Consider the following 19,696-nt stretch of genomic DNA (forward strand, 5'->3'; position numbering starts at 1 on the left):
AACTCCGCCCCGCGAGTGAGACTGTCAGACAGCTTCCAGTTAACTGATGGCGATTATTTAATTATGCAATTTAGACCAAAAAATGCCAGGATGGTCACTTTCCAGGATGTTTTGTGGGTCAGGATCGCAATCAGAAAACATTGCAACAACATCCATATCATTATAAACTGTCCGCGGCTTTAGATTAACATTGGGGACACTGGGGAAGCACACCAACCTCATCATCATGACTTGTACTGGCACGCCTCTTTAGGAGCCGCAGCGCTGGCTTTCTATGGCAGTTCGTCTTTAAAGTGAAACTCCTGACAAAATGCAACCTAGGCTTTTTTTGTGAATGTATATTAGTCAAACCTTCGTGTAAAAGCATAATTACGATGAAAGAGGCACTCTTAAGGTTTACCGTATTTTCGTCTTCGTCTCAAACTCACTTTCAATGGAAGTGCTAGGGCACTTTAACGATAGGATAAAAAGCTATTTTTAAAACACTACGAAGGCTCAACACAACATGAAACTTTGCTCGTAGTATCACCAAGGTCTCTACACATGAACACAAGCATTGAGAGCATTGTTTGTGTACACAGAGTTTACTAAAAAAGTTTTTGAACAACTTACATTAGCAGTAGCTTGTTCCGCTCCCAGTCGTCATGGCAGCCGAGAAGTATCGATCTCCAAATGTGACGTTACATGGAGGAGAGTTAAGGTGGAACGCTACGGTCTTCCGGCAATAACTATCCACGCGATATCTCACATGACTTTTCCGGCTTTTGATTTTAGTATTGTTTCTTATATTAGGCTACTTTTTAAACTTTAGGGTCAATATTGTTTTTTACTAACGACAAAACAATGAATCATTTGGGGATTTATATGGAACTAAGCTTTAGGAGCGGTCCAGAAAGTTTCATGTTGTGTCGAGCCTTCTTAGTGTTTTAAAAATAGTGATTTTTATGCTGTTGTAAAAGTGCCCAAGCAGTCCCAATTGAAAATGAGCTTGACCCGAAAACGAAAATACAGTGAATCTTAAAAGTGCCTCTTTCGTCGTTATCATGCTTTTACACAAATGTTTGACTCGTATACATTCACAAAATAGCCTAGGTTGCATTTTGACAAGAGTTTCACTTCAAGGCGGAGACGCTTCGCTCTGTGTGAATCACCATCAGCGGAGAGTTGGCGAACCACCGCTGCGGCATTAATGCGTCTTCTCCTGCGTGAAGGGAGCTACTATAACTGAATTCTTTGTGCAGTTGAATTTAGGATTCTGTGGGCTCAGACTTGGGATACATATTGGCTTCACTAGGACCTCTCCCTCGTTGATCTGTTTGAAAAATCATTTGACCCCTTAGGTTAAGGTCTCAAAGTATCCTCTACAGATATGCCTCTGGGCTCTTCTTGCCGCTGTGAAAAGCCACAGTTAAAAGCTGAGGTCTAGCCAAGACCTTCAGGCCATCCAGTAAAAATTGATGATGAAAACCTCAGATGAGAGACTCAACTAGAGCTACTACTATGAACTTTTTTATTGAACCGAAGATACATCTGGCAATATTCATGTTGGACACTATCTTTAAGCTGTCTCCACCATCAGTGTTTATTGTACTCCTAAATACTTATAAAAACTTTAAAGTGTATTTTTTCTACTGCTGTCTGTTTTAGAATAAATCATGGAGAAAACCTAGCAGCTGTGCATTGTTGGATTTCAGACTAAAACCTGATGAAAGACTTTGCTTGTGCAATCAAAGGATTGGTATTGGGAATAATAAATAATTTCATATCCCCATGAGACTCTAGCAATGATAATAAACAATAGATCCCCGCTGTTACATAAAAGTGATAATAAAGCAGGCAGGCTGTAATGACAGATGTCAGATCAAAAAAGCTTTTGTCCTCTTGTAGGATGCTGCTCCACCTCTGTCCTTTCATGCCTTGCATGAAACAGAATCAGCAAGTAACAAAATAGAGGAACTGTGAGCTCAGTTTACGCTTAGATATGTTTTTGTATATATTATATGTGATCGTCTCACAAAATGCACTTATTCAAGTGTAGATCAGACATGCAGTAGATGTTACATTTGAAAAAGATCTTTGGTTACCTTAAAGAAGATTGTGATAATGACCCACACCCTTGAATGTTTTAGTGGTTCCCTCAGACTCATATATGAGTTCCTGCCTGGTTAGTTTATCTCAGATTCTGGTCACGTTGGGTTTTTAGCTTCAGTCAGTAGCTCTCAAGATGGCTTGGTGGTCTGTCTGTAGGTCAGTAGAGCTGTGGATTACGGTATTTGGATGACATGGACAAATTTCAGTGCTTGTATTTCATATACAATGTCACTTAAAATTCCCCAGATTGTGTATTTGTGTTCAAGCCAATTGGATAAAATGCGGTGAGCCAGTAAGTGGTCCGTAAAGAAAAGGCGCATAACTTCTGGTTCACACAACATGACTTAACTTTGTGTAAGCGTTGTGATTTCCTCTGTCAACAAGGGCAGATCAGACAATGTGTTGATAAGCTCAGTATTTAGAATTGGGTGCCCCTACCAATTTGCTGCCGGATTATCTGAAAGATCAGTAGTCTGGATGTTTGTACATGAGTTGGGTTTTTATGTGGTAACTTAAAACTTAATTTTATTGCAATAAAGACACCATATTGTCTGTATCTTCTTGCTTTCTGCAGCTTCTCATATTTAAATGTTTTTCTTTTCTTAACTTGTGTTCATAGTAAAATGCAGGAAGTTAATACTGCCTGTCTTTATTGGTCAGCATAGTTTAAGATTCAGCAGTCTTTTTGATTAAACTTTATAGGAACTGTCAATGGATAAGAACTACCAGAGGTTAAGTGTTTATACTGTGTTTTTATATCATGTCATAGAGGTTGCAGAAAGGCATTTAAACTGTAGTGTGAGTTTTTACAACGCATGTGATTAATAAAAATTGTCCAACTTTAGATGGAAGGAAAATATTCTTATCAAGGCAATACATAGTGTCCTCAGGCATCTCTCAGTATTAAAAAAAGGGCTTCCACATAAAAATATGATATTCATTAATGACCAGGAACAAATGCTTCCATTAAGAAGCCTCAGATTCATCATGTTTTATGTAGTTGGAGCTTCTGGGTCTGAAACATGAACCCAATGCAGATGATCCTTAAACCTGTATTCTTAAACCACCTCCTCCACTGGTGTCAAAAAGAAATCCAATTATATAGCTTAGGAAAAAATTACCCTCCCTCTGACCTGATTTATTACCTCAATGAACCATTTACTAATGAGGTTATGGTTTCAGTCACTAGTTTCACATGTTCCTCAAGATAACATGATGTTTATTTGTAAATCATGGTCCCATTTAGAGTAAGATTTTTGTCAAATTAGTGCATGCTTTAGGGTGCGGCAGCCTTGTAGTTAGGAAGTCGCTACCACAGCGTGTCATCAGGATAGAAGCACAGCTGTGCGTATCCTCCCAGGCTGTAGCTTATCTTCAAAGTATAGTCTCTTCTGGCTCTGAAAAACCAATACGGGAAATGAGAAAATAGATGAACCTGCTGAAATATTCTGAGCATCATTATTTTAATACTGAAATGATAAACCCAACCCCCACAAGTGATTCACTCGCAGATACTGAGCATCCCACAGCATTGCAGGAGAGCAATAAAATGAGTCAGCTTGTGAAGTTATAGTGGAGCTCATTCTCTTCAACGTCCATACATCCTTTTTTCTTTCATGCATGATATCACTGATGCAGTTCGTGTACACACTGTCCTCTGTCTGACCTCACATCTCTCTGCTGCTAATGTCTGATGCCACCACCAAGAGCACCATTTTGACTCCTGTGTGTGTGCGAGAGCGAGAGAGAGAGAGAGAGAGAGTATGTGTGCACTTTGGTTTGTCTTTCACCTCTCTTGTTGTAATAATAGACTCAAGCAGCTCCAGTAATTTGTCTGTTCAGCAGTAGATAACCTTCACTAGATTCCCGGTGTGTCTGTCCTTTCTTTTCTATTTGATGTGGTAGCTTAGAAATAACTTCGAAAGTTTTTTCCTGTCCTGGTTTACAGTTCCCAGTTGAGTCCACCTCTTCTGAGTGCTCTCCTGTCTAGTGACCTTGTAGTTTGCAGTGTTTTTGTTTTGTTATTTTGGTTTTCTTGTTCTGTGGTGTCCAGAAACCTCAATCTTTTGGCTCTACTTCCAGGCGCACGTGCACCTCGAGCACTTGTGGACCAGAAGTCTTCAGTGATCAAGCACAGTCCTACAGTGAAGAGAGAATCGCCCTCCCCTCAGGGTCGAATCAACAACACAAGGCAATCTTTTCATATGTAAAACTTCTGTTTTTAGTTTGTTTTCAAGGCATCTGTTGAATATGACTGAACCATGGTTGTTTTGATTCAGTGAGAACCAGCAGTTCTTGAAAGAGGTGGTGCAGAGTGTCCTGGATGGTCAGGGAGTCGGCTGGCTCAACATGAAAAAAGTGCGCCGCCTGTTGGAGAACGAGCAGCTTCGCGTCTTTGTGCTTAGTAAGCTGAACAGAGCCATACAGTCTGAGGAGGACGCCAGACAGGAGATCATACGTGATGTGGTGAGATACTTGTTTCTGCCCTACTCGCTGTGAACTGATCTGCCAAGAAAATATGCAATATAAACAACAAAACCTGAGGAATAACAGCACAAATATAACATTTCAACAGTTTCTTTTAAACATTTTAATATCTCTGTAGGAGGGTTTCAGATTTTTCTGTTCTCACAAGATTTTTTGTTTAGTAAATTTCTATTTATTCAATTAGGGCTGCAGCTGATGACAATTTTCTCTGTTTACTACTCTGTTGATTAACCTGATTAATTGTTTTGTATATAAAACTGCTGTTATAATATGCACAAAGTGATGTATTCAAGTACCTTGTTACTTATTCAGCACTGGCAGTTAAAAAATCTCATATCCAAAGATATTCAATCTATTATCATATGACAAAGAAAAAACAGGATGTTATATTAAGGTCCTTGTAATAAATGCTCAAAAATAATCTGTGAAAAAAAAGGATTCATCAACCCTAATAAGGCATTTCTCTTGCTTTAGATCCAGTAGATGCAAAAAGGAAAGTTAACTGTTAAGAAATGCATGATTGAATGTGTATTAATCTATTATTAAGCGATGATTCCATTATCAAAGTAGTTACCTATAGTTTAGTGATGTTTTACAGCTGTTGGTGACTTGATGATTAACATTAACGCACTGAGCCATATGTTGACTCAAAACTTAATTCATCATTTTGTGCAATAATTAAAAACCCTGTCAATGTGTTACGTTTCCAGGAGGTGAGCAGAAAGGTGTACAAAGGCATGTTGGACATCTTAAAGTGCACAGTTTCCAGTCTGGAGCACTCGTACACAAATGCAGGCCTCGGCGGAATGGCCAGTGTCTTCAGCTTATTGGAAATTGCGCGCACACATTATCAAACCAAAGGTATGTCTATATTTAGCTGGATTACCCAAATGTATTGTTAGTCTCTGATTTATTTTTAAAAATGCGTTTTTTTATGCTGGTTAGCATAAAAATAGCGCGTGTGCTACTAATACTTGTCTACGTCTTTGCTATGTCTTTAAATTAAGCTTTAAGCTGCATGCTATATGTTGACTTACTAAAACATTAGCAATAACTGTAAAATTTTGATTTCACCTCTGTTTTTCCTTCTTTGTCTTATACTGTTAATCCTCTCCCAGTTTAAACCTCCACATATTTTCTTTTTATGTAATTTTTATAAACTCTGTCTCTGGCCCCTTAATTTTGGTAACTTGGTAGACCCAGAAAAACGCAAACGAAGTCCCACAGACAGTGCTGGCAGCCCAGGAAGTAAAGAGAGTCCTTCTGGTCGTATGGAAACTGCCAGACCTCAGGGCCTTCTGAACGTTCCCCACCTGCAGCTGCCGCACCACACAACGGGCAAAGGAGCCCGCCATTTTGATACCCGGAGTCTGAATGAGGAGAACTTTATTGCCTCGATTGGTGTGTACACCACTCCAGCCCCGGTTGCATGTGCACTGTGAGATCCTCTACCTTGCCCCCTACAAGCTCATCAACCTTTAAATACCAGTCCCCACCCCACCCCCTTATCCAGCCGTCTCAAAGAAAGATCCCTTCACTTGTCCCAGACCGATCCTCACAGGTGTCAAAATATTCCACACACTTTGACCTCAAATACTAGTGATAATCACTGTGGTAGGCTCTTAACAAAAAGAAATGAAAATTATGTAAGGGAAATTTGCCCTACCGTGATCTTAAACCAAATACTTTAGTGTATGATTTTCAAACATAAAACATCATCTCAAATAATAATCTGATCAAATGTTCTCATTGCAAATATTAAGTAGCCTTGAAAAGTGATTGGAATATTTCCCTGTTTTCCAGGCTAGACTGCGTGTGTTTGTCTCCCCTTCCTGAAACATCTGTGCCCCTGTTTGCCTCCTCTCTGGAGTTGTGTTGTCAGCCTTTTAGCACCTTGATTGCATGTCTTTCTTTTGGTCTTCCAATACCTAAATCTGCAGTAGTGGACGAGGGAAACCAGAGGTATGCACATCGATAGTCAAATCGGTGCTCGTCTTTGCCTTTACTGCAGGTTTCTGCGAGGCGTGCTGTGGTAAATGGCAGCTCCCTTTGCTCTCAGCATGGAGGGTGGAAGCATCGCTCCCCAGTAAACAGTCCCAGTAAAGAGACAAATTTCACTGCAGAAAGTGTTTTTTCTATTGGTTGCTAAAGAACCAACATACTCAAAAGAATTCTTTCATAATCTCTTTATGGCTTAATCACTCTGGGTCTGTGTACAGGGGACATTTTCAGTCAACCGCCCTGACACCTCTCTTACCCGCACCCCTTCTTTTCCTGTTAGAAGTTGCACCTTCAATTCTACAGAATGCTTTGAGACTTGCATCCCGGCTTCTGCAACTGCTCCATTTCACCTGCTGGCTAGTTGGCCGCTCAACCCCATCCCATGCTCTTTTTTTCCGAATCAACCTTTCTCTCTCTCACCTTTGCTCTGGAGAGCCAGACAAATGCAGTCAGCATCCAATGGTCAGAGCCAAAGCTCTTACTGACGTCACTGTGTGGCTCTCCAGGACTTTGGGCTGGGAGCTCTGGGTGTGTTGTAATGTTACCTTAGTAGCTGTTACACATAGTGGATCCTATCAAATCAACAAAATGCTTTTTTTGTCCAGATTAAAGTGCAGCTACATGCAAACATTACAAAACACCTTCATTCAATAATGACAGATTCTCAATGCTTATTTTGTTTTCGTTTTTGATTTTAATGCTCATCCACCATACATGCCTTTTCAACCAGCTCTCTGACTCTCTCTCTGTCTTTCTCTCCTTGCTTGCAATGCATCTTGGGTAGAATTGTGGAGCAAGCACCAGGATAAGCAAAAAGCTATGGAAAAACCACAGAGTAAGAGACTTTTCACACACCAAAGAAAAAAAGGAAAAGTAAAGAAAAAAGGATTGGGGTGTTCAGCTGTTGACCTTTTTCTACACCCTTCTCCCCACCTTTTCAAACTCTCCAGTGTCTTTTTTACTGAATAAATAAAGAGGAGTGCTCCCAATAAGATATAGAAAATAGGTTTAACAGTCTTAATGTGAGACCAAGATCAAGATTTGTATATTAGTTTAATAGAGTGCTGCAGGTATGATGTAATTTTGCAGGCTAAACCCAGAAGTTAGCATCGCCCTGGTTTTCTATGCAAGAAGCCTTATGGGGTTTTCAATGGTGTTTTGGATCATTGCAGAAAATAAGCTCTGTGGCAAATACTCACAAGTTTTGTTCTGTAAGATAATCTTCACAAATGAAAACCATTTTTATGATTTTTGAAATGTAATTGCGATTTCTAAGTACAAAGCTAAATTCAGGCTATAGATATAAACTAACTGCATCGTGGCTGCACGACTTGAACTTCACCTACACTAAATGACTTAGTATGCTATAGTATAGACACTGTAAATTTGTCATTCAACGAGTTATAAAGTTAAGAGTTTGCAACTAAATTCTGCTTGTAATGATGGACTAGTGATTAGATGGTTCTCTGAGTCCCTGACATCTTCTGTTGACTCATTTAGCCACTCGTCAGAAACCAACCTTTCTGATACATGTCAATGCTTTTTAATTCATAGGTGGGGTATTTACTGTTGTAGAACAAAATGTGAAAATCTCTTAATCTTGTGTTAACGACAAACCTTATTTCAGGTCTTTTTGTAACTGAAAACTCATTCAGAAAAAAACATTAAGTTTGAGACGGGGGAGCCGGACATTCAAAAATACTCTGACATTACAGGTTTCAGGACTCATTCCTGCAGCTTTCTATTCTATTATTACTTATATGCAGTAGTCTTGGTATCCTCTAGTGGTATTACATTTAGTATTTTTTGTAATTATGTGTTTGCTTGATGAAAAACAGGGTCATTGAATTTCTTACAAACATGGTGCTGTGAGAATTTAAACCTTGTTGTTTTAATTCATCAAGACTTGAGATGGGTAAGTTCTTCCAGCAGGCATTACTACAGTAAATGCTAGCTTTTCCAATGATACAGTATGAAATGACCTCAGCTTTGTTAGCCTAATAGCTGTAGCTCACAAGGTGGGATGTAGAACATACTGTAGAAGCCAACACGTGTAGGAGAGTAGTGCTGTATAAAAGTACTTTATTCTTTTACCTCTCTTTACTTTTAGAATAATTGCAAATGTTTAAGAGTTATTATTATAAAAAAAAATGGGAACTTTACGTTTTATTCACTGGCTTTAGCTCAAGCAATGTGTCATTTTGTTTTCCAGTGTTTTTTTTTTCCCCCCTTGACACCCCGCATCAAGACGAGAAGAAATGAATACCTGCTGCCCTGTCCTGCTCTTTTAACTGTTTTTTCCAGTTTCAAGTGGCTTGCTTCAAAGTGTGTGTTGACAGCCAATATTCTGTAGTTGCTGGCTCATTATAAGGCTTTGGTAAATAGTTTGCAAACATTGAACAGTACAACAAACAAGGTAGTGTCAGGATCTACTTGTCACCACATGAGGTGATAAATAACAAAGTACAAATCACACTTGAAACAGAAAATGTCTCCTTTACCGTCCATCAGTTTGTCTGCATGCCTAACTGCCTGTGTCTGTTTGTGGTTTTGGTGTAACTTGGGCCACATTTGCAGCATTGACTTGAGAATTAATGTCGCGCTCGTGCAATTTTGTTTTCATTTGTAACTATTTACCCCCAGTTTTATGGCACTCTCTGCTTGATCCTTTGTAACTTCTCTGCCTGGTCTTTGAAAGCTTCATCTGTTATTACTCAATTTTGCAGCAGTACTTTAAACAGAAAGTTTTCTTCTTTCCTCTTTACATTAGATGTACTATAGCTGTCATGTATGTTAAGCTAGAGGCAGCTTAAAGCTCTGAGTCTTAGAGGTAAACATCATTTCACAAACATGAATAAGGTAGGCTTATATTTATGCTTTTGCTGTGTTCAAATCGAGGCTTTGGCACTTTAGATGGACGTAGCGTCAGTGTTGCTGTGCTGTGCTGGCTTTCAGTGAGGCGACTCTAAGTAAGGCAAGAAGATGTTGTTCTTTTCTGAAAACATGCTTATAATCACATCTGTCCTTCAGGGTCTGAAGGAGCAAAGCAGCAGCGCCCCCAGGTGACTGATGCAGAGGAGAAGAAGTCACAGATCAGTGCTGACAGTGGCCTTAGTGTCACATCTGGATCTCAGGTTTGTACCTGAGAGATTTGGTGAATGAATGATTGAGGGAAGGTTCAGTTTCAGTTTCAGTGTCCAGTTCATGGATTGATTTTCAGCTGCCTGGCCTTCCCCAGAGTGTTCTGTGCCGAACAGTCTATTTTGTTGGTGTTTGAATGTTTAAAACAGCTAATGGTGTGCAGCTCATTTTTACTGTCTATTACTGACTTTTCAATTTTTGGGGGTTTACAGAAGAGCGACACAGAGTCTGTAACAAGCTCAGAGCCACCGATCCTGACAAGAAGCACCAGCCAGGACTCAGAGGCTAGCACAGTGGTAGGGCACAGCCAACTCAGATATTCTGCACTTTTCCTGCCTATTCCAGCTACATGGTACTTCACAATTTTACCTGCAGATGCCAAGATGATTAATTGGTGTAGGCCATTTAAAGTCTGTTTTATCATCTGTTTCCCTTTTTTTAAAAAAAAAAAAAAAAAAGAAGGAAAAAAAGGAGAAATAAGGATAATAGGTGGTGTTTTGCAATGTTGTTCACAAATGGACACATCATTTATAGTACCCTCTGTTAAAAGCCAAGGATGTTGGTGTTACTATTATAAGGTTATAACTGCATGTAGCTTCATACAGTACTGTAGTGTACTGTATATGTGCTTGCAACTTCTTACACTTTGACATGAATCCATTGCCAATCATTATAAACTCATGCTGTGTAGCTATTTTATTGTTTAGATCCATAGAATTGTATTTAAATTCTGGTCGAAACCTAAAATTTATTAGGCTGAATTTTAAGGAATGTTGTAAGAGATCAATTCTGGACACTGTCCATCGCTCACTCCCTTAATTTATACCATTTCAGTGCTTCATCAGAGTTTCATATTGATTCATATATATCAGCCTGTAAAAACATGGAGTCTTGTTTTACACTATGTCATGTAGTGTAAAAATTCAGTGAGGAGCTGGATCAAGCTGCTAGAGAAGACACTTCAAACACACTGTACATGCCGTGCTTTCAGACTGTGTATTAAGATTATTTCCAATTATTTTATCACATTTCAGTGTCACTTAAAGCATTTCTGCATGTGAAACACCACTTATGTTTTGTTTTTACACCTGGATTTTTACTTTATTTTAGATAAGCAATAGTTCTGGAGAGACTCTTGGAGCTGACAGTGACCTGAGCAGCACAGCAGGAGACGGCCTTGGTGGAAGAGTTGCTCCTCATTTAAATCAGTCCAGAGGGACGCTCTCTGACAGTGAGATTGAAACCAATCCAGCCACCAGCACAGTATTTGTAAGTATTAAACTCACTATAAGTAAATTATATATGTAGAGCATAGTTCTCACTTTAGATAACAGCCATCTTAAACAGACACTGTTAACTTACATACAACATTGAAACACAAGTTAGTCAGCTCTATAGTTCTTTTATGTAGACAACTAGTTTTCCCACAGATTACAGTGACTAATAAAAAGTTCTAAGTGTATATAAGATATGCAAGTTATTTGTTTTTTATCGTTTGAAAACACATTTCTGTCTTTAATAGCATTATGATCTGTAACTTGCTGCATAAATGTAGTTTTAGTAGTGGTTTTGTTATTGATTCATTAGTAAGTACAGCCAACAATTATGTATAAAGTGAAGCTGTCATTGAATTATTGGTTAATTGTGCTAACTATTGCGTCTAGATTAATATCTGCAATCAATTCAAACGCTTCCTTGTCCACTTCCTTTGTCCATCTGTCTTAACAGACAAGTCACAGAATTGATATTCCTAGAGCCAGACTTTCATTAGGAACAGCATTTGACCTGAATTATCTACTGTAGCATGATGCTGGAAAAAAGTGTATTTTTGGTCATTATTCTGCTGCCACTGATGGTGCACAAGCTTTGACCCTGTCATGTTTTCACAGGGAAAGACCCACACTCTGAAACCAGGTGTGAAAGATCATGTACATGCTATGGCGAAGGGGCCGCCGGCACAGCCAATGGAGGACATCAGTATGAGGATTTACCTGTGTGAAGGCCTGCTGGGTATGTTCTGCTCTCTACTTCACTCCTCTGCTTCCCCTTGTAGTGTTGTCAAATAGCTCAAATTTATCGTTCCTGTGCGATGCGATGAATTCTTTTTTCACTTTAAGTGTTTCCTTACTTTGTGTGTCACTAAATGGCTGTCACAGCTTTGCATTACTAACATTACTTTTGTCACAGATACTCATCGGACCCTTTATTATAAAAAGTACCTCCACTAATAAAACTATTGCTACATGTTGTGACCCTTCACTCACTACAATTTGTGCAAGCTGAAGTGAGTGAAGGGTCACTGTTGCTATTAATGTAACCACAGTGAACTTTCACTAACCCTAGAAACAGTTATGATAAAGCAGAAGTCAGACATGTGATTACCCAGAAGTAGTGTAATGTTAAATGTTTATTATGAAGTGGTGAAATGAACTTGTGTTAAAGGTGATGTTTATTATTAACTGTGTAATTTTACATAGTGAAGAATTAACATTACTGAAAGAAGTTATGTGAAAACAGGATTAACATTAAAGGAAAGGACAAAATAGACAAAGTAATGCTTGGTTGCTTCTATTAGGAATATTTATTTTCATTATGGTAAGACATGACTGCATTTGCTGCAGAGTAATTGCTGATATTTAGTTGTAATTGTATGTTTAACAAAACAAATTGCAATAATTTACTTAACTAAACTCTTTAAATATGTAAAAACAATAAGGACTCAAACTCAATATCATATATAAGCAGTTGGTAAACATTCAGCCTCATCACCACAATTGGCAGGAGCGAGACTATTGGCTAAACCTGTCTTTTGAAATATTACAACCTGCTTGTAAGGTTAAGCTATGAACTGTGTGTCAATTAACTTGATATGTCTTGGTCCTGTTTTTTTCTTCTTCTCTGGTGTGGTTCTCGGCTCGCTCTGCTCTTGTTTTTGCCATTAAACCCTCTGACCTCTTCCTTGCCTAACCCCCTCCTGCTCTTGCTGCTTGTCGCCCCTCCTGCTGCTGCTCCTGGGAAATTCTTCCAGGCCGCGATAAGAGCTCCGTTTGGGATCAACTAGAGGATGCTGCCATGGAAACCTTTTCTCTAAGTAGGGCTAATCTCTTGCCGTTGCCCTTTTCCTGTACAGATGTGTGTGAATGTGTCTGGGGAGGTGTATCCATTGTTCACACGGAGTAGTACTGTTTGATCTTGGATGTGCTGTGGGTTTTCTCTGTGTATTGGTGAGCACATGTGTGTGTTTTTGAACATGGGGTAAAGGTGGAAAATATAAGCAATCCTGCAGAACTGAGCCTTAGTTTTCTCTCACAAAGAGATTAAAGATGGCAACATGTGTGTGATTTCTGCTCACTCTGCTCTGTTACCATATGTTTGAATTTCTGTTCACTTGTGTTTTCAACCAGTTTTCTGACTTTCTTTCATGTTGAACTAGAACCTTAACATTCCCCTGGGTTGCATATGGGATGAGCACCTTCAAGTTCTGCCAGAAGTGTAGTTTATGAGTTAAGCACACTAAAACCAGCAACCAGCTGTTAACTTATATTGGGAAATGTCAAGATTTTAAATAAGCTTCTGCAGGGTGAGGTCAGAACAATGTGGATGAAGTGAAATATTTTATTCATCTTCTTCATCCTGCATTAATTATGGCATGCCTTTTTGTTTTATATTAAAAAAAAAACATTTTGTGACTTTTTACAACTTAGTTTTTAAATTCAAGGAAGAAGAAAATGTAATTTTCCCACTCCACACTAACTTGTGGTTCTCAAATTTCAGCACTTAAAGCCAGCATCCGACATCTCTGTAAATGCAATAGTGGCACTTTAAAAAGAAAAGAACGGCTTTTAGTGGAGCCAGTAACATCCTCGCTGTCATAATCTATAACCAGCCTGTAGAAGAGTCGAACATTTGAAGTACTTGGCCACAATCATTGATCAAATTCTGGCTTTAAATGAGCATTTTCTAAGAGATCCAGCCAATGATTTGTTCTAATCTGGAAGCTGAGGAGCTTTATTGTTAGCCATCATATACTTCAGATGGCATGCCGGAGCCTGGTTGAAAGCATTTTGTCATTTAACATAACAGCTTTGTACGGCAACGAGTGTAACATTTCACTTAAAGAAACCGGCAGCCATATATTGGTAGGTGTGTACACAGAGAGAATAAACATTCAACTGCAGATACTTCAATCGTAGTCACTGCACTGGTCGATTCAGGCTCCCAAGGGCCAATAAAAACAGAAAAAAACAGATTTAATTCTCTATGCCACATAGGCATTGAACACAGAATGCTTTTGCATCTAGAAACAATTGCTTTTTGGCTTCATTTATATAACTTGTTAGGTTCTACCTTCCCATTTGCACAATTGTATGTTGTATATTTTGTTGTATATTTAGTTTTTTATGTTGTGTTGTGCTGTGTGTAGTGTACTGTATGTAGTCTTGCTGAAACAAATGTCCATTTAGGTGGGCAGGTAATTAATTAATCAGTCAATCCAAAAAATGTAAGTGAAGGTTTTATTAGACCTGGTGGTAGATTAGCTCATCGAAAGGAGCAATATTTGACAAGTGATTATGCTTTTAATTACATTTTCAAACAAAAATGTAAAACATTTGCAGGTTCCAGCTTCTTAAATGTGAGGATTTGTTTCTTTCCTTTGTCATTTATGACAGTAAATGAAGAGACTTTGGGTTTTAGACAGTCGGGACAAAGGAGGAAGGTGAAGATGTAACTGTTGGCTCTAGGAAATTTTGATGTTCAGTTCAAAATATTTTGTCCTTTTAGAACAAACAGCGAATTAGTTAATTGTGACAATAGTCAGCAGATTAATCGATTATGAAAATAATTATTTGCAGCCTGTCTGTGAGCCGTAAAGAAGTACAAGTCCACAATTTATCAAAACTTTCAATCTATGTATGTCACGTTTCTGCAACAACCTGTATTTGTCAGGCATGCTGAAGTAAAGAGTTGGTCTGAATCTTTATTCGTTCAATTTTTGATTAACATATTGAAACTTCTCTCAGTGTGAATGGGCTTCATTAATTTCTCATTGCAATAATACTAAAATTATTATATTATGCAGACACAGGATATTAATACGAATCTGTGAAAAACTGGTGGAGAAATCTGTTTGATGATTTATGGATCAAACTGACCTCTTGATTTTTGGCCTCGTTTTCATTATTCGTTTGGGTGGGTTAAAAATATGTTTTTCAAAATAAGTTACATTTTTAGAACTAAGATTGTATGCTTGTGGCTGCGCATGTTGTTGAAATTGTGCAGCTTTGCACATTTGGAGCTACATGTGTCCTGTCTCATGTGCTCAGGTAAGGAGCGCTCCACACTGTGGGACCAGCTACAGTTCTGGGAGGATGCCTACTTAGACGCTGTAATGTTGGAGCGTGAGGGGATGGGGATGGACCAGGGACCCCAGGAGATGATTGAAAGGTTCAACATGGCTTTATTTGATTTGTCATGTGTACATTTTGTCACAGTCACCAGATAATCTTGTGACTCTGATCCTGGACTGTTATATACAATACTAGCTTTTCTTGTGTTTGTCAACACAGATACTTGTCATTAGGAGACCATGACCGGAAGCGTCTAGAGGATGATGAAGACCGACTTCTGGCCACTCTGCTGCACAACATGATTGCATACATGCTAATGATGAAAGTACGGAGGCCTGTTTGTGGTGTTATTCATGTGACAGCATAATTGTTGATTTACGTTAGATTTAACATTGTTTATACCTCTTGACTTTTGTTTTACGTGGATGTGTTTGTTTTAGTTGAACAAAAATGACATCAGGAAGAAAGTGAGGCGTCTGATGGGGAAGTCCCACATCGGCCTCACATACAGCCAAGAGATCAATGAGATATTGGACAAACTGGCCAACATGGTGAATATCTGGCCTAATTTAAATGTAATTAGTTCAATTTCTATTCATACGTTTATAACTATTTGTACTGAATTGTGTTTTATAGAATGGCCGTGAGCTTCCCATCAGGCCCAGTGGAAGCCGTCACATAAAGAAGCAAACATTTGTTGTACATGCTGGCACTGACACCACAGGAGACATCTTTTTCATGGAGGTACGCAGAGTTTACTTCCTTTAACTACAGCTGTGACTATATCATGTTGGTGCTCATTTTACTAACATTAAACTTAACTGTCTTCTTCTCCAGGTGTGTGATGACTGCATAGTCCTGCGCAGCAACATTGGCACAGTTTACGAACGTTGGTGGTATGAGAAGCTCATCAACATGACTTACTGCCCCAAGACCAAGGTGCTGTGTCTCTGGAGACGCAACGGCCAAGAGACACAGCTCAACAAGTTCTATACCAAAAAGGTCAGAAAGTGCCTCTCTCTCTCTGTAGCCTGTGTTAGTATTTATTTTCAGAGAACATCAAATAGAAATTCAAATGACTTTCCTCTATGCTTTCTAGTGTCGTGAACTCTACTACTGTGTTAAAGACAGTATGGAAAGAGCTGCAGCGAGACAGCAAAGCATTAAACCAGGTACGGAGGGAGTGAGGAGACTGAGCCTGTGTCCTCTTCTGTCTGTCCGTCTGTCTGTCTGTCTCTGTCATTCTTTCGTTCTTCTCTTCATCCATGTCTGAAGCCGTACCCATGGGCCTAAAAACTTTGTGGGTGTGCATGTCCGAAAACATCAGCTCAACTTTAACAAAGGATACAGCAATCCTGATCATTATCCTCATTCTTCTTGAGGGATACTGTGTGTGTGCGAGCGCGTTTATATGTAACATTTCATATTTTCATCTTTCGTACTTTGATTATTCCGTACTTTGGCTATTTCTTTCGTACTTGTCATACCAAACTGAAGATACAGTAAGGAACAGAAAACAAACATTATCACACTCATGATGTTCAAAAGCTACACTGTTGTTATTTCCTTTGGATAATTCTCTTATCATCCTAGTACTCTGTAGTTGGTTTAAAACATTCCTGCTCACATGCTAGCAGTGTGTAAAGTTTTTTTCTTTATTTTTTGTTAGCCTATTAAATTGAATGTTTATTTTCGGGAGAAGGGGGGATTTATTATCTGTACTAGCTGTAAACTCATTTGTGGTTTCCTGCAGGTCCAGAGCTGGGCGGAGAGTTCCCCGTCCAGGACATGAAAACTGGTGAAGGTGGACTGCTGCAGGTCACGCTGGAAGGAATCAACCTTAAATTCATGCACAGCCAGGTAAGAGAACAGTACCACAGCAGAGAAACTGCTCCTCATCTCACACAAGGCATGATGATAAAAGTCACTCATGATGGTTCAGAGTTCATCCCATCCTTCTGTCCACCCTTCTGCTCATCTCTCCTGTTTGCATCATTTCCTTTCATCCTGTGACGTCTTCCTCTATTGTCATTAAAACAAATGTCAGTAGTCAAAATTTTAGCGTTGATTGAAAACATGTTTGATTGGCATTTAATCGTACCTGATGTTTGTCCTGTAGAGGAAGAATTCCTGTTTGTGCTTTTGCTTTTTTGGATTTGCTTTTTTCAGTTTGTGTTTGTTTGTTTGTTTATATGTGTATGTGTGTGTGTTCATATGCATGCGTTTCCCACAAACAGTATTAACACATCCTTCCACAAGAGTTTGTTTTTGACATCCGTGGTACTGAAACCTCATTGTTCATTTACTGTGTGGGAGGAGACAAAGTGTTAATGTGTGTGTGTGTGTGTGTGCGTGTGTGTGTGCGTGTGTGTGTGTGTGTGTGTGTGTGTGTGTGTGTGTGTGTGTGTGTGTGTGTGTGTGTGTGTTGTGCATCAGTGGTAAGACGGATGACCTTGAGAAAAAAGACTTTTCATTAATAATTGGCTATTTTAATAGCAACTTCCACATTTAAGTTTGGACCCTTGAACATCGCCATGTGTTGTCTTCACACCTATGCAGGTAGTCATAGTTGAAGTTCATTTTTTTTCTTCAGGTTAGAATGAGAAGCTGTGATTGAACAATGAGCTGTGTGTGATAGTTTGAGAAGTGAAGGATCAGGAACCCGCTGCAGCTGGCACACTACTCATGAGGCAAATTAAAAACAAGAAAACAAAGGAGTGACAAGCTACCAAAAAGTAATTCAGCAGACCTCTTCAAAGTGATTTCACAACAACAGAAGTCATTTGAGGGGTCAGTTCATCCAAATTTTAAGAATTAGAAACTTGATTAGATACATGAAATTAGATACTTGTCAAGAGATAATAGGCTCTTTGATTTGTATGCCTTCAACCCATTACAGTGAAGGTGAACAGAACCTTATTTGTGGTGCTCACATAATTGATTTTGAGATATTCTGTTGCAACAATGTTCACAGACTCATTGTAAAGACTTTTTTATTTGAACTCTCTACCAAATAGTTTCAACTGAAAATAGATTGCTTGCGTTGAAAGGAAACCATACATTTACATTTAAGTAGCTGAAACCTGTGAACTTGTGGCAGTTGTGCATAAAAAAAGACTTGACCTTGAATCTGAATTGTCAATATTCTGTCAGTTGAGTAATAGAATAATCAACTAATTGTTTCAACTATATTTGCATAAACTAATAACTACTATATTACAAATTTGGCCGACAGAACATAAATAAATCACAATTTTTAAGTGCAAAGAGGAACTAATGATTACAATTCCAATTTATTATAATTGGTGTTTATGAATGAGCTGTAATTTGATAGGAGTTGCTCCAAGTTAGACTGATGAACCCACAGATTCCTCTGAGCTCTGCAGACCCTTTTAGAAACTCTCAGCTCATCGTTTTGATATATCTAGTGGTCAGAAACATGAATTCACATGAATGATAATTTTGCTCAGTAATACGTCTGCTGAATGCGTAAATGAGCAGCTGCTTAGGAACAAATTAAAAGGTGATCATGTCATTGTTGTGTTTGAGGCTTGTTTTTCCTCAAAACAGGTTAATCTACTTTTTCCATTGCTGTGAGCATCAAAAATACAATCCAGTCCTCTTTAAAACCAAAACTCACTGCTTGGCCAGAAATAGTGTATTTTAATGAAATGAGTAAATTGACTCTTCGACTTGGAGATTCCTACAAAGTAACACCGTTATAATTACTGACTGCTTTTTCCTGCTGCAGCCACGGGCTCTTTGAACCCAATTTTTGGGACTCATATTGCAAAGGGGTAGAGTGTCACACTTGGAAAAGCTTTTTCATTACCAGACAAGCAAAATACAATTAAAGTGAGATATGAGTTTCTCAAAGATGTGCCAGACTTTTAGAATAAACAAATATCATTAGCAGCTTTGCTGCAGTTGTTAGATTGGAAGTATTTTCAGTTCAGCTCGTGAAAAGTTTTCATGGTATTTTAGAGGAACAATTTTGACAAACCCTCAGCAGGAGTTTACTCAGCACTGGATTTAGTGTTTAAAGTCGGGGGTGAGATGGTGTCAGAGGTGACATTAAACACAGTAGCATCGGGACTTCCTGTCCATGTGACTGCCCTCATTTATCTTTTCTGCTGTGTGAGCAAGTGGTTTTGGTGCCAGCCGTTGTTGCTGGAGGAGGAGGCATGGAGGGCTCTGGGGGACTGAGATGTTTAAAGTCCGGGAAAACAAAGGTGAATCCAGCTCTCAATACCTTAGTCAAACCTCTAGTCCTCGTTAATTTTTTTCTCTCCTATTTCATTAGTCTTTGGGGTTGTTACGGGTTTTTCTTATTGGCTCTGGTAACTACTTTAGCTAGATTCTTGATTTGAATCAGTAAGAGGCTCCTGTGGATAGCACCCTCTCGGAGGAGTGTCGTTGAGTGTTTGTGCTCTTCTGTCCGATAATAATCCAAACCATTTCTCTCCCATGCTCTCTCCCCCTGCAAGGAGCGGAAGGTACACAACCTCTGCTGTGTTTGCTTATTAGCAGTTACATCTTATTGGGTTTTCCTTTTTGATTTCTCTATCTTTTCTTTAAACTATCGTAGCTGTTTGGCAAATCTTATTTTGTGTCCTTGTCTACATTTT

General features: G+C 38.9%; 1 protein-coding gene across 23 annotated transcripts in view; it reads left to right on the forward strand.

Annotated features, from left to right (window-relative positions):
* Positions 1-19,696, forward strand: part of madd (MAP-kinase activating death domain) — a 56,149-nt gene that overhangs the window by 27,576 nt on the left and 8,877 nt on the right. For 4 of the 23 annotated variants that reach the window (XM_037095859.1, XM_037095851.1, XM_037095849.1 and 1 more), the window contains 18 exons: positions 4,174-4,282; positions 4,371-4,557; positions 5,289-5,439; positions 5,776-5,979; positions 7,364-7,414; positions 9,610-9,713; positions 9,933-10,016; positions 10,831-10,989; positions 11,610-11,730; positions 12,749-12,811; positions 15,045-15,165; positions 15,288-15,393; positions 15,509-15,619; positions 15,705-15,812; positions 15,906-16,070; positions 16,168-16,240; positions 16,822-16,928; positions 19,556-19,564. In XM_037095859.1, coding sequence (XP_036951754.1) covers positions 4,174-4,282; positions 4,371-4,557; positions 5,289-5,439; positions 5,776-5,979; positions 7,364-7,414; positions 9,610-9,713; positions 9,933-10,016; positions 10,831-10,989; positions 11,610-11,730; positions 12,749-12,811; positions 15,045-15,165; positions 15,288-15,393; positions 15,509-15,619; positions 15,705-15,812; positions 15,906-16,070; positions 16,168-16,240; positions 16,822-16,928; positions 19,556-19,564 — 2,033 coding nt within the window. The remainder of the gene's footprint in view (positions 1-4,173; positions 4,283-4,370; positions 4,558-5,288; positions 5,440-5,775; positions 5,980-7,363; positions 7,415-9,609; positions 9,714-9,932; positions 10,017-10,830; positions 10,990-11,609; positions 11,731-12,748; positions 12,812-15,044; positions 15,166-15,287; positions 15,394-15,508; positions 15,620-15,704; positions 15,813-15,905; positions 16,071-16,167; positions 16,241-16,821; positions 16,929-19,555; positions 19,565-19,696) is intronic. The other 19 variants (XM_037095862.1, XM_037095853.1, XM_037095867.1 and 16 more) reach the window with 8 other exon arrangements.

The sequence above is a fragment of the Acanthopagrus latus genome, chromosome 4 (assembly GCF_904848185.1).
Source record: "Acanthopagrus latus isolate v.2019 chromosome 4, fAcaLat1.1, whole genome shotgun sequence".
In the NCBI taxonomy this organism is placed as follows: domain Eukaryota; kingdom Metazoa; phylum Chordata; class Actinopteri; order Spariformes; family Sparidae; genus Acanthopagrus; species Acanthopagrus latus.